This window comes from Anolis carolinensis, chromosome 5 (genome assembly GCF_035594765.1).
Source record: "Anolis carolinensis isolate JA03-04 chromosome 5, rAnoCar3.1.pri, whole genome shotgun sequence".
In the NCBI taxonomy this organism is placed as follows: Eukaryota; Metazoa; Chordata; class Lepidosauria; order Squamata; family Dactyloidae; genus Anolis; species Anolis carolinensis.
The window spans coordinates 203,011,660-203,026,977 of record NC_085845.1 but is presented as its reverse complement, the minus strand read 5'-3'; the positions used below and the strand labels follow the sequence as shown (position 1 = coordinate 203,026,977).

General features: G+C 44.9%; 1 protein-coding gene across 1 annotated transcript; it reads right to left on the bottom strand.

Moving 5' to 3' along the window:
• Positions 1–93: 93 nt before the first annotated feature.
• Positions 94–6,710, bottom strand: LOC103280601 (interferon-induced protein with tetratricopeptide repeats 5). Its single transcript, XM_008120135.3, has 2 exons — positions 6,706–6,710; positions 94–2,156 (listed from the first exon to the last, which is right to left on the bottom strand). Exons 1-2 carry the CDS (start codon positions 6,708–6,710, stop codon positions 803–805), a joined length of 1,359 nt encoding a protein of 452 aa, XP_008118342.2. The 3' UTR covers positions 94–802.
• Positions 6,711–15,318: the final 8,608 nt, after the last annotated feature.

Genomic DNA, 15,318 nt, shown 5'->3' with positions numbered 1-15,318 from the left:
TGTCTCGCGGGTGTAAGTCCGAGGATCCTGGCAAGAGGGGAGCCGCTATAGATCAATCAAGGTTTAGCCAAAGAATTTCTCACCCTCAGGATGTTGAAGAAAGAACTCCGAGTTGTTTTATTCAGTTTCAGCTGAAAAAGGAACCATAACATACATTTACAGATCAACCACTTTTATAACAAAAATATGGGATTGAATTCCGCGCTACACTTTTTCCCCGCCCTCCTATGCGCCGATTGGTCCTTAAAATGGTGGCGGGAACCCTCGTCCAATCAGAGGGCTCCCTATGCTTCGGGGTCCCCCACCAATCAGGGATGAGGAGGCGGGCTTATCTAGGAACAATGGACTTGCTGGGGATTAACGAGGAATTATGATTGAGTCATTGAGTGAATGTCCTGGAGGGGTTTCTAGACTGCTTCTTGGGGTGTAAATATACACCCCATATGGTGAGTCAGATGGGCTGCATTTGTTTTTGAAAGGTGTCCTGTCCATGTTGACAGTCGAGGTGATCCGTGGATTGTCCCTGTTGTTAAGTGGTCCCGGAATCCGGACGGCTGATTTCCCAAAAGATGGCCCTGCTCCGATGTCTTTATGGGAAAAAACCCTAACCTATTGTCCATGCAAGGGGAATCTGACAGTTTCCTGGTGTGAGGAATTATCTCCCTCTGGGGTGTGTTGCAACTTGTCCATTTAATTCCTAGGTCAGGTCTCGGTCATTCTTTAATATAAGACATTTTTCACAAGAATAAAGGAAAGGAACAGGTAGGGTACATAATTCATACATAGGAACAATATTTTCCCTTCATTTCCCTCCTTGGAGCACCCGTCCAGACTCGTCTCCATACAGAGACCCAACCATCTCACGAATCGCCTTGGCTTGATCCCCTTGAGATTCCTCCTGGAACAACTTTGCCAGACTCAGCAAGCGACCCCTCAGAAGCCAGCGTTCCTTGCCATGACCACCTGAAATCTGGAGGCCCTTTGTGTACATCTCCAGGGCCTCCTCCTTCTTTCCTTTCTTGTGGAGCAGGAAGTCCCCCCAGTGCAAGTAGATGGCCTGCTGGCATCGTTGGCTGAGCTTGGGCAGATCCTCCATCAGGTTCTGGTAAATCTCTTCCACATAAGCCAGGGACTTCTCCCCGTACAATTTGGCCAACTCCAGCTGGGAGAACACGGATGCAGGATCCTTTTCCAAAGACTGTTTGAAGCTCTCAATAGCTGCTGCGACAAGCTCTTCTCTCTTTCCCGGTGATGCCTTCTTCATCTGCTTCTTGTAGCAGAGACCAAGGTCGTAGTAAAGCAGGTGGTAGCTGGGGCTCAGGGCTATGGCCTTCTTCAGAACGGAAATTGCCTGGGATAGGGAGAGAGGCAAAGATACACACACTTTGGCAGCGTTCCTCAGGACCTCTGGGTTGAGGCTGTTCTGGACCACGTCCTCCACCAAGCTCTTGGCTCTTTCTAATTCTTCCTTCACCCCCCTTTGGTTTTTTATCCATATTACATTGGCCAAAAACACCTTGGCTTCAGCATTTTGAGGCTGGCGAACAAGGACCTCTTCCAAAAATGTTTGGGTTTCTTTCATGTCTTCCTCCAAATTTAGACAACAGAAGGCATAGACAGAATATGCCAGACCTGCCTGGAATTCCCTGTTGGACTCATCTCCTCTCAGGGCCAACTGGAAACACTTTATGGCCTCTGGTCCATTCCGGAAGCCCCACGTCAGCAGGGACCACCCTTTCTGGGCCTGGATTTCAGGGATTGCAACAGAGTAGGGCTCGGGGCTGGAGAGAGCTTGGCAAATCTTATGGATCTTCTCCAGGTAGTGCTCCACCTTCTCATAGTTGGTCAAGAGGTAATAAATCCAGGCAAAGTTCCCATAGGTCACCAGGACCTGGCGGGAGATGTTGGTGGGATGGTCCTCCTGGAGAACCTCCTCCGCTTCCTGAAGGCTCTTCAATGCTTCACTGTAGTCCTCTTGGAGGTGGTGCAGGTAGGCCTTCATGGCCAGGTAAGTGCCCCGATTGGGGAATGTGGTGTGATCCAGACGGAGAGCCAACCTCTGCAGGACGTGTCCAACCTCCACCTTGTCCTTGACCTCAAAGTGCCAGGTGAAAGGGCACTGCAGGCTCTGGAGCTTCTCCTTCAATGATTGGTTGCTGCCAAGAGAAGAGAGAAAAGGGGGAGAAAGGGTGAGGACCACGGAGAGCAGAAGTTTCCTGGCCACCAGACATAGAAGGAAGGCCTATGTATCAGTTTAAGTTAGGATCATGGAATTATTGAGTTGGAAGCAACCAGGAGAGCTATTCAGTCCAACTGCTTTCTGCCATGCAGGTGTAGGACGTGGTGCCTAGCCTGTCTCTCCAATGAAAGTCTCATTTACAAGGGAAACTTTATTTAAATCCTTGACAAGGATGAGGACCACAAAGAACAGAGGTTCCCTGGCCACCAGACGTAGAAGAAAGGCAAATCCAGCCTGCAAACTAAGGAGCCATCCTGCTTGTAAAAGCCAATACAGCAAAAAATCTCCCAGGTCCAAAAACAGTCTAAAAGAACCCATGGCAACTCTGGATTAAAATAAAGCCCCTTTGCACCAAAGCCTTGTACAACCTCTAGCGCAGGGGTCCTCAAACTTTTTAAGTGGAGGGCCAGTTCATGGTCCCTCAGATTGTTGAGGGGCCGAATTATCATTTTTAAAAAACCGAACAAATTCCTATGCACACTGCACATATCTTATTTGTAGTGTAATCCTCCCCCCAAAAAACAACAATTATTTATTTATTTATTTATATGTTACATTTATACCCCACCCTCTCTCACCCCGAAGGGAACTCAGAGCGGCTTACAAGTTGTATGTACATACAATATATTATATTATTAGCATAGTACAATATTAGCATTATATATTAATATATTGTACTATACCACTATACCGTAATATTATTAGTAATATTACAGTACATTTAATATATAATATACAATTTATATTATTATATTATACAATATTATTATATTGTATTATTATTATTAGCCACCCTGAGTCCCCTATTGGATGAGAACGACGGGGGTAGAAATACTGTAATAAATAAATAAATAAATTATTATCAATATTATATGTATACACAATATATTACATTATTACCATAGCACAATATTAGTAAATGAAAGAACAATACAATATTTAAAAATAAAAACAGTTTTAACCAACATACTGTAAATCTTTCAGGATTTCAATGGGAAGTGTGAGCCTGCTTCTGGCCAATGAGATAGTCAAGTTAAGTAGGACTGTTGTTGTTGTTGTTGTTGTGTGCCTTCAAGTCATTTCGGACTTTGGGTGAGCCTAAATCCAAAACTGAGGGCGGGGGCCAGGTCAATGACCTTGGAGGGCCGCATCCAGCCCCCGGGCCTTAGTTTGGGGACCCCTGCTCTAGTGTTTTACAGAGAAAAATCAAGCAAAGCCAAGAAGCAGCAGTTTGCTTTTCCCCAAGTCTACCGGGAGAAACGGGTTTTGTGTTGCACCTCAGCATGGATTCACCTTGCTCTTAACACACACATTCCACCACAGTTGACTTGGTTTTCTCAGTTTATTGATAAAAGATAGCAAAGTCTTAATAAAAAGCAGTAAAGAAAGCAGTCATCCAATTGCAAAGGCAATCTGTAGAATACAGTTCCAAATCTTTGTAGAAAATAGTTCAAAGTCTCCAGAATAACAAATCTGTCCTGAAGAAACAAGGTAGCATAAATTTCAAGAATATAATCCAACACAGATTCTAGGCATGAAACGAAGCAAAGATATATTTCCATGAACTGAGACAAGGCGGAAGTTCAACTTCTGAAATCAATGTTGCTCTGTCTGAAATCTTCCCCAATTTCACCCCTTTTTAACCATTCTTGCAAGCTAGAAACACATTCCTCTGAGCTTTGGTTCCCACATGCCTGCCCGCGATTCTCACAGAACACCTGGGACCAAATCTCAACCTTAATCTAGTGTTTCTATCTAAGGAGAAGCCTTCTCCCTCACTGCTCGAGCCATCTGGACTTGATTGATGTTGATAATGCTCAAAATCCTGTGAAAGTTCACCCTTATCACTAAACTCAGCATCTCTGCTAAACTCAGAGTTTTTCCACTGTAAAGAAGTGTGTGTTTTATTTTGATTTATGGATGACATGCTTGTTTGATTTTGTTTAAACAGTCAGGTTTGGCTATGTTTAAAATGGGAAAGTATTAGAGTTGATAATATGTAGGGGAAGGTAACCGGCTCAGCATTCTGAGGCAGGTTACCATTGCAACAGGGGCAGAAAAGGAGGGAACGTTTTAAACCCACTTTAGTCTGTGATTGTTAGTCACAGGGGAAGGACTGGTTCCATGTTTGAGGAAACCAGGGAAGTTTAAATTTTAGTCTGTAATGGTGGAATTACAGTGAAGACTGATTCTCAAGTGGAGGATCAGGGTTGCTCAAATGAGGGAATTTGAGTCAATTCTAAAATAAGGTGACTTATTTTAGGTAGTCTGTGATTATTAGTCACAGGAGATAGACTGGTTTCAGGTTTAGGGAAACCAGGGAAGTTCAAATCTTAGTCTGTGATCTGAGAGTCACAGGAGATAGACTGGTTCCAGATTAGGGAAATCAAGGAGGCAGACCTCTAATAGGCCAGACTAAGCAAGTTGGGTGACTTGTTTAGGGTTATTTGTAGAGGCTGTGGAGTAAGGGGAATTAATCCCAGTGGATCCAAGTGATCAGTTTCTAGTTTAGTTCTGAGAGAAGAAAGTATTTTGGAAGTTGGAACACCTCACATCTATTTGTTACCGTTATTTAAGTGCCTCAAAGAAGTTATTGAACCACTAAGCTTTGTACATGAAATAAACTTGTTTTTGTTATCTTTGTTATCTTTGTTATCTTTGTTATCTTTCAACATCCAAGCCTCTGTCACACATATCCCAAACTAAGCAACGTTACCATCAAAAGAAAAATAAGTAAAGAAAGATTAAGAAAAATAAGTTATCCTCTGCCTGACATCTCCATAATTGGTGGCAGCGGTTATAAAAAATCATCATCCAGACATCTTTACAAATTGGTGGCAGCGGTGGGATCAAAAAAAAAGGATTCCTCCCTGCCTCACATCTTTACATCCACGTTCCCCTGATCAGCCTGCTTTTCTGAGCCTTCAACAATTCCTGAATCAAGCTGTCGAAACCCCAACCCCCCTTCATCATCAGACTGAACTACAAAATTTTGGCTCATTGCTTTCCACTCTCCCCTGACAAGTTCTTAACCTGCAAACCCTTTTTGTGCCTTGAACTCAGTTTGCAGCAACTAAAGTTAGCTGAGGGCCAAGGAGGAGGAGAGAGAAACAGGGGCATTTTAACAGCAGCTGTGAAAATGGGATGACAGAGGATTAATTTATTTATTTAATATGTTTTTATTTTACAGTATTTATATTCCGCCCTTCTCACCCCGAAGGGGACTCAGGGCAGATTACAATGCACATAGACATGGCAAACTGAGACTATCTCTCAAATTGGGAGAACTGGGGGGTATTTCTCCCAAAACCTGGTAAAGGAAAAAAGAAAGATACTCCCAAAATTGCAAATGGAGACAGACCTTTGCCGAACCCACAGCTGGAGACTGACTCCTGGTAGTGATTTTCAACCCTTTTTCTATCGAACCATCCATTGATGGGGCCGGGCTGTGGCGCAGGCTGGTTAGGTAGCCAGCTGCAATAAATCACTCTGACCAACAGGTCATGAGTTTGAGGCCAGCCCATGTCGGAGTGAGCACCTGACCAATTAAAATAAAATGATTAGCCCCTGCTCGTTGCTGACCTAAGCAACCTGAAAGATAGTTGCATCTATCAAGTAAGAAATTTAGGTACCACTTATATGTGGGGAGGCTAATTTAGCTAATTTACGACACCCTAAAAAAAATCGTCTAGCAAGCGTTTGGAATGAGAAAGTTGCTGTCGCAGTGGATGATGAAGCAGCTGCTCCCCCTGTGGTCGGAATTGAGCATACCCTCAGGAAGCTGGAAGCTGGACAAGGTTAAATTGCCTCTGTGTCTGTCTCTGTTCTATGTGTATATGGCATTGAATGTTTGCCAATTATGTGTATATTGTGATTCGCCCTGAGTCCTCTTCGGGGTGAGAAGGGCGGAATATTAAATACTGTAAATAAATAAATTGACCACCATTCTCTAAGCTCTGTTCTGAGGGTACATCTACACTGTTGAATTAATGCAGTTTGACATCACTTTAACAGCCATGGCTCAATGTTATAGCATCCTGAGAGCGGTGGTTTTGCAAGGTCTTTTGCCTTCCCTGCCAAAGGGTTCTGGTGCCTCGCCAAACTACAACTCCCAGGATGCCACAGTGTTGAGCCATAGGCTGCATCTACACGGTAGAATGAATGCAGTTTGGCACCAGTTTGACTGCCCTGGCTCCTTCCATTGAACCCTGGGATTTATAGTTTAATAACGTCTTTCACCTTCTTCGTTGCCCAAGAGTGAAAACTACAGCTCCCAAGATTCCTTAGCGTTATATCCTGACACTTTGAGTGGTGTCAAACTGCATTAATTCTAACCCATAGTAAAGTGGTAGGAAACCACATTAATTCTACCATGTAGATGCACTCTAAGTCCATTTTGTGCCTTTCTGCTGTTTGGGGAACAATTCTGGGGTTCAGCGGAAGTTCCATCGACCAAAACCTCTTACTTCATTCTGATTTCTTCTTGTAACGGGTGGAATGAGATGTTCCAGGAGTCAAGGCCTTAGTCTTCCTTGTGGTCCAACAGCTACGAGACAGAGAAAGCGTAGATGTCCAGACACTATCGGTATAATTGGTGCCTCTTGATGGACATCCTGCTTCTTATAGCAACGTCTTGGCCCATCCTTCCCGAAAACAAAACGTAGTCAGGGTAGAAGGAGAAGTGCAGCGCTGGGCATATGATCCAAGGGCAAATGCCATTAGAGATTAAATTCTTTGCTTTCTGACTCAGATTTATATAGACTTTCGGCATTTCCCGGCCACCCTGAAAGTGTGAACCAAAGGTATGGCCACATTCCCGAGATGACAGCTCGCCCTCAGTTACAAAGCTGGAGATTTATCATTCATAAAGGAGCAAAGGCCAAGATCTGTTTTCAATGCAGAATCATAGAATAACAGAGTTGGAAGAGACTACATGGGCCATTTAGTCCAACCCCCTGCCATGCATCAGTTGCGATGCACACATCCTTGTGTTGAATAGCAATTTATAAGTCCACTAGCTGTGCCCGGCCACGCATTGCTGTGGCAAAGTGGTGGTGGTCTTGGTTAAAAATTGTTGTGTAATTTTTATTTGACGTTATTTGTATTTTTTAATTAATTTTATTGTAAGTTATCTTTTTATTTATTATATTTTATTATTTTCTTGTATTATTTTTAGTTATTTTCTGTTATTATAGTATTTTATTGTATTAATTTTTTAGTGTTTTTTATTATTTTTAGTGTTTTTTATTATTTTTTTATTGGGTTGCTAGGAGACCAAGTTGGAGGAGCTTAGCCTTTTAGGGTTTTATCTTTGTGTTCATGCGGCCTGCTCTTGTTTTACTGTTTCTTGATTTCTTGATGTTGTTGTCGACCGCGTTTTAGGGGATCGGGCCCTTAAGGAGGGACCCGATCCGGTCCTGAGAGAACGGACCTTGGCGGAGCCAAAAGGAGAATTATGAGCCGCAATACAACCTGAGGCCGAAATGAAGAAGGTCCGCCAAAGTTGAAGGAAAATCCGCCAAGGAGTCTTTATTGAGCAATTCAGCTGAAGAGGACTCTAGTAGCGATCATTCGGTCTACTAGGGTACCATATAATCAAAATAAAGCCATATTTATACAAAATTTCAGTCTGACAGCCCTTTGAATTTCCCGCCCCGCTCCCCCGCCCATCTGATCGTTGATAGGCTAGAAGGTTGAACGAGGCGGGCTTTCGTTTCCCACCTTGCTCCGTTGGCCCAATAGGAAGCTGCCTTTTGTCTCTACTCAGGCCAATCAGGAAAGAGAAGGCGGGAGTTATTGAAACAATGGGGTGACAGGGCAGGAACTGGCGGATTAAGTCCTGCTAGACCGATTTCTAAAGGGTGCTTAATTTATTAATGGCAGCAATCAAGGGTGTCCGGGTTTCTGTCACGTATACAGATTTTAGATATGCCTTGGGGTGTCAGAGGTGGAAGCAAAGATGGGTGGTGATGAGCCATATTGACAGGCTCTGCAGGGCGCCTTTCTGAGGTGTCCTGGTTTTTCCTTTGGGTGAGATATGACAATGTTTGCCTTGGGGCGAATCACCTTTAGGTCAACACTCCGAATTCGGCGACTCAAGCCCTATATTGTCCATGCAATCTGAATTTGATTGGGTTTAGCGGTGGCAGATTATCCTTTTGTTTTTGGGAAAGGAAGCCTGGGTCATAGGAAATGGGATAGGTTCTGGGGTTCAGGTTGAGTTCAAAATATTTCCTATTTGATTTCATGACTTGACAATTATATGAAATAAAATGAAAAATAAAATAAAGTTGGAATATAAACCATGCTGGGAAAAATACATATTTTCCGGGGATCCCAAAGAGTACAAATACATAAAGGCAGATAGATAGATAGATTTCATGGAAATAAGGGAGAATCCATAAAAGTGAGTTACATTGCATAAAGGGGAATCATGAATGATATAAACAATTGAAAATATTTGATAAGAACGAAGTTCATAACATCTGGAGAACTCAGCATGGAAATTCATAAAAGTGGAGTTTTAGCAGCATGATTTTACAATTCATGAAGTTAGCCCAACGATTAGAAATTCATATAACAGTGATTCATGAGGGTGTCCAGGTACATAGAATATGAAAATTCACGGATACATTGGGAAAAGAGTTCATCTGTGGTGGAAGGAATTCATAGAAATAGCATGGGGAAGAGGTACATGTGAGTTGCAGTCTTTGGAAGTATAGGATTTCATAAGTTCAGGGGTAGGTCTGGGGAAGAGTGTTCTTCTCATTCATAAAATTATGAAGATGTGAATGAAACGTGGAGGGCGCCCGTCCAGGCACCCTCCTGGCAGCTGTAGAGAGGGTGAAGGTCCTTGGAGAACTATGTCTCCCCAGCGGGAGAGCGATCCCCCATCCACAGTTCACAGAAAGGGACCAGTGATCTCTTAAAACCATCCCACGGGTCGCGGGGAGAGGAAAGTCCGGGATAAGGCTGGAAAAGAGCAGTCTGGCTTGAAAGGAGCAGTCGGTTCCGTTTGACAGTCAGCTGATGAGGTGCCGAGAACTGGACCGATTTTGGTTCCGCTGGTGGTCCTTGGGTCAGGAGCCTTAGGAAGGGTTAGAACTAAAAGAAGAGCGTGCTAGGGGTAATTTTGATAAAGATATGAGCCAATTTGTATCGTCCGCCGTATTAACCTATGGCGGGGGAGCCTCAGCCAGAGTTTAAAGGACGGATGGGTTAGTGAGAGAGAGAGGGGGGGAGGATTGCATGTAAGAAAAAGGAGTCAAGGAAAGACACAAAATAACCAGATAGAGAGTGCTACTGTTATAAAATGTATGCTACTTTTATTGGGGGGATTTGTTACATAGTTCAGGGAAGGGGAAAGTGAAGAAAAAAAAAAGATCTTTTAATTATGTATACATTGAACGGTTGTGTTGTTAAAGTGTGAAGTATGGAACCCTGCGCAGACGGGGAAGTCTTAGCATTGAACGGTTGTGTTGTTAAAGTGTGAAGTATGGAACCCTGCACAGACGGGGAAGCCTTAGCATTGAACGGTTGTGTTGTTAAAGTGTGAAGTATGGAACCCTGTGCAGACGGGGAAGCCTTAGCATTGAACGGTTGTGTTGTTAAAGTGCGAAGCATGGAACCCTGCGCAGACGGGGAAGCCTTAGCATTGAACGGTTGTGTTGTTAAAGTGCGAAGTATGGAACCCTGTGCAGACGGGGAAGCCTTAGCATTGAACGGTTGTGTTGTTAAAGTGCGAAGTATGGAACCCTGTGCAGACGGGGAAGCCTTAGCATTGAACTGTTGTGTTGTTAAAGTGCAAAGTATTGAACCCTGCGCAGACGAGGAAGCCTTAGCATTGTATGGTTGTGTTGTTAAAGTGCAAAGTATGGATCCCTGCGCAGACGGGGAAGCCTTAGCATTGAACGGTTGTGTTGTTAAAGTGTGAAGTATGGAACCCTGCACAGACGGGGAAGCCTTAGCATTGAACGGTTGTGTTGTTAAAGTGTGAAGTATGGAACCCTGCACAGACGGGGAAGCCTTAGCATTGAACGGTTGTGTTGCTAAAGTGCAAAGTATGGAACCCTGCACAGACGGGGAAGCCTTCGCATTGGACGGTTGTATTGTTAAAGTGTGAAGTATGGAACCCTGCACAGACGGGGAAGCCTTAGCATTGAACGGTTGTGTTGTTAAAGTGCAAAGTATGGAACCCTGCACAGACGGGGAAGCCTTAGCATTGAACGGTTGTGTTGTTAAAGTGTGAAGTATGGAACCCTGCGCAGACAGGGAAGCCTTAGCATTGAACGGTTGTGTTGTTAAAGTGCAAAGTATGGAACCCTGCGCAGACGGAGAAGCCTTAGCATTGAACGGTTGTGTTGTTAAAGTGCAAAGTATGGAACCCTGCGCAGACGGAGAAGCCTTAGCATTGAACGGTTGTGTTGTTAAAGTGCCAAGTATGGAACCCTGCGCAGACGGGGAAGCCTTAGCATTGAACGGTTGTGTTGTTAAAGGGCGAAGTATGGAACCCTGCGCAGACGGGGAAGCCTTAGCATTGAACGGTTGTGTTGTTAAAGGGCGAAGTATGGAACCCTGCGCAGACGGGGAAGCCTTAGCATTGAACGGTTGTGTTGTTAAAGGGCGAAGTATGGAACCCTGCGCAGACGGGGAAGCCTTAGCATTGAACGGTTGTGTTGTTAAAGTGCAAAGTATGGAACCCTGCGCAGACGGAGAAGCCTTAGCATTGAACGGTTGTGTTGTTAAAGTGCCAAGTATGGAACCCTGCGCAGACGGGGAAGCCTTAGCATTGAACGGTTGTGTTGTTAAAGTCCCAAGTATGGAACCCTGCGCAGACGGGGAAGCCTTAGCATTGAACGGTTGTGTTGTTAAAGTGTGAAGTATGGAACCCTGCACAGACGGGGAAGCCTTAGCATTGAACGGTTGTGTTGTTAAAGTGTGAAGTATGGAACCCTGCACAGACGGGGAAGCCTTAGCATTGAACGGTTGTGTTGTTAAAGTGCAAAGTATGGAACCCTGCACAGACGGGGAAGCCTTAGCATTGAACGGTTGTGTTGTTAAAGTGTGAAGTATGGAACCCTGCACAGACGGGGAAGCCTTAGCATTGAACGGTTGTGTTGTTAAAGGGCGAAGTATGGAACCCTGCGCAGACGGGGAAGCCTTAGCATTGAACGGTTGTGTTGTTAAAGGGCGAAGTATGGAACCCTGCGCAGACGGGGAAGCCTTAGCATTGAACGGTTGTGTTGTTAAAGGGCGAAGTATGGAACCCTGCACAGACGGGGAAGCCTTAGCATTGAACGGTTGTGTTGTTAAAGGGCGAAGTATGGAACCCTGCACAGACGGGGAAGCCTTAGCATTGAACGGTTGTGTTGTTAAAGGGCGAAGTATGGAACCCTGCGCAGACGGGGAAGCCTTAGCATTGAACGGTTGTGTTGTTAAAGTGCAAAGTATGGAACCCTGCGCAGACGGAGAAGCCTTAGCATTGAACGGTTGTGTTGTTAAAGTGCCAAGTATGGAACCCTGCGCAGACGGGGAAGCCTTAGCATTGAACGGTTGTGTTGTTAAAGTGCCAAGTATGGAACCCTGCGCAGACGGGGAAGCCTTAGCATTGAACGGTTGTGTTGTTAAAGTGTGAAGTATGGAACCCTGCACAGACGGGGAAGCCTTAGCATTGAACGGTTGTGTTGTTAAAGGGCGAAGTATGGAACCCTGCACAGACGGGGAAGCCTTAGCATTGAACGGTTGTGTTGTTAAAGGGCGAAGTATGGAACCCTGCACAGACGGGGAAGCCTTAGCATTGAACGGTTGTGTTGTTAAAGGGCGAAGTATGGAACCCTGCGCAGACGGGGAAGCCTTAGCATTGAACGGTTGTGTTGTTAAAGTGTGAAGTATGGAACCCTGCACAGACGGGGAAGCCTTAGCATTGAACGGTTGTGTTGTTAAAGTGTGAAGTATGGAACCCTGCACAGACGGGGAAGCCTTAGCATTGAACGGTTGTGTTGTTAAAGTGCAAAGTATGGAACCCTGCACAGACGGGGAAGCCTTAGCATTGAACGGTTGTGTTGTTAAAGTGTGAAGTATGGAACCCTGCACAGACGGGGAAGCCTTAGCATTGTATGGTTGTGTTGTTAAAGTGCAAAGTATGGATCCCTACGCAGACGGGGAAGCCTTAGCATTGAACGGTTGTGTTGTTAAAGTGTGAAGTATGGAACCCTGCACAGACGGGGAAGCCTTAGCATTGAACGGTTGTGTTGTTAAAGTGCCAAGTATGGAACCCTGCACAGACGGGGAAGCCTTAGCATTGAACGGTTGTGTTGTTAAAGTGCAAAGTATGGAACCCTGCACAGACGGGGAAGCCTTAGCATTGAACGGTTGTGTTGTTAAAGTGTGAAGTATGGAACCCTGCACAGACGGGGAAGCCTTAGCATTGAACGGTTGTGTTGTTAAAGTGCGAAGTATGGAACCCTGCGCAGACGGAGAAGCCTTAGCATTGAACGGTTGTGTTGTTAAAGTGTGAAGTATGGAACCCTGCGCAGACAGGGAAGCCTTAGCATTGAACGGTTGTGTTGTTAAAGTGCAAAGTATGGAATCCTGCGCAGACGGAGAAGCCTTAGCATTGAACGGTTGTGTTGTTAAAGTGCAAAGTATGGAACCCTGCGCAGACGGAGAAGCCTTAGCATTGAACGGTTGTGTTGTTAAAGTGCCAAGTATGGAACCCTGCACAGACGGGGAAGCCTTAGCATTGAACGGTTGTGTTGTTAAAGTGCCAAGTATGGAACCCTGCGCAGACGGGGAAGCCTTAGCATTGAACGGTTGTGTTGTTAAAGTGCAAAGTATGGAACCCTGCGCAGACGGGGAAGCCTTAGCATTGAACGGTTGTGTTGTTAAAGTCCCAAGTATGGAACCCTGCGCAGACGGGGAAGCCTTAGCATTGAACGGTTGTGTTGTTAAAGTGCGAAGTATGGAACCCTGCACAGACGGGGAAGCCTTAGCATTGAACGGTTGTGTTGTTAAAGTGCAAAGTATGGAACCCTGCACAGACGGGGAAGCCTTAGCATTGAACGGTTGTGTTGTTAAAGTGCCAAGTATGGAACCCTGCACAGACGGGGAAGCCTTAGCATTGAACGGTTGTGTTGTTAAAGTGTGAAGTATGGAACCCTGCGCAGACAGGGAAGCCTTAGCATTGAACGGTTGTGTTGTTAAAGTGCCAAGTATGGAGCCCTGCGCAGACGGGGAGGCCTTAGCATTGAACGGTTGTGTTGTTAAAGTGTGAAGTATGGAACCCTGCGCAGACAGAGAAGCCTTAGCATTGAACGGTTGTGTTGTTAAAGTGTGAAGTATGGAACCCTGCGCAGACAGAGAAGCCTTAGCATTGAACGGTTGTGTTGTTAAAGTGCAAAGTATGGAACCCTGCACAGACGGGGAAGCCTTAGCATTGAACGGTTGTGTTGTTAAAGTGTGAAGTATGGAACCCTGCACAGACGGGGAAGCCTTAGCATTGAACGGTTGTGTTGTTAAAGTAGAAAGTATGGAACCCTGCGCAGACAGGGAAGCCTTAACATTGAACGGTTGTGTTGTTAAAGTGTGAAGTATGGAACCCTGCACAGACGGGGAAGCCTTAGCATTGAACGGTTGTGTTGTTAAAGTGTGAAGTATGGAACCCTGCACAGACGGGGAAGCCTTAGCATTGAACGGTTGTGTTGTTAAAGTGCAAAGTATGGAACCCTGCACAGACGGGGAAGCCTTAGCATTGAACGGTTGTGTTGTTAAAGTGTGAAGTATGGAACCCTGCACAGACGGGGAAGCCTTAGCATTGAACGGTTGTGTTGTTAAAGTGTGAAGTATGGAACCCTGCACAGACGGGGAAGCCTTAGCATTGAACGGTTGTGTTGTTAAAGTGCAAAGTATGGAACCCTGCACAGACGGGGAAGCCTTAGCATTGAACGGTTGTGTTGTTAAAGTGTGAAGTATGGAACCCTGCACAGACGGGGAAGCCTTAGCATTGAACGGTTGTGTTGTTAAAGTGCAAAGTATGGAACCCTGCACAGACGGGGAAGCCTTAGCATTGAACGGTTGTGTTGTTAAAGTGTGAAGTATGGAACCCTGCACAGACAGGGAAGCCTTAGCATTGAACGGTTGTGTTGTTAAAGTGCCAAGTATGGAGCCCTGCGCAGACGGGGAAGCCTTAGCATTGAACGGTTGTGTTGTTAAAGTGTGAAGTATGGAACCCTGCACAGACGGGGAAGCCTTAGCATTGAACGGTTGTGTTGTTAAAGTAGAAAGTATGGAACCCTGCGCAGACAGGGAAGCCTTAACATTGAACGGTTGTGTTGTTAAAGTGTGAAGTATGGAACCCTGCGCAGACAGGGAAGCCTTAACATTGAACGGTTGTGTTGTTAAAGTGCGAAGTATGGAACCATGTTCAGACGGTCGGTCAATGAGACTTAAGCAACGTGCAGTCACTGAATTCTTGACCGCAGAATGTGTCACCCCAAAGGAGATTCATCCAAGAATGCAAGCTGTTTATGGTGATTGTGTTGATGTGAGTCCTGTGTGTCATTAGGTAAGTTTAAAGATGTCGAGGTGGGAACATCTGTTTTGTGTGACAAACAAAGAGTTGGATGTCCTGTAACAGCAACCACCGAGTTTCACAAGTAAAAGTTTGATTGATTCAGGACGATTGTTGTATCACTCAAAGAGAAATGGCTCCTACCCTGCTGGGATTCAGAAGGGCTGTAAAAACATGGTTATGTGCCCAAGTTTTTGATGAGTAAATGACAAAGTTGACATGGCCTGATTTAAGGATGAAGCATAAGGATCTCGGACGAATGGAATTAATTATGTATACATTTTTAAGGTTTTTATAATGTGTTTTAATAATGTTATTAATGGATCTGTTTATATTGTTTTGTTTTTATGGTTGCATTTTGGGCATTAAATTTTGCCAATTTTTGTAAGCCACCTTGAGTCACCTCGGGTGAGAAGGGCAGGGTATAAATGTTGCAAATAAATAAATAAATGTCAAGCATTATCGGCATTTCACAAGAATGTGTGGGTCACATTATTGCTTTGCTTGGCTG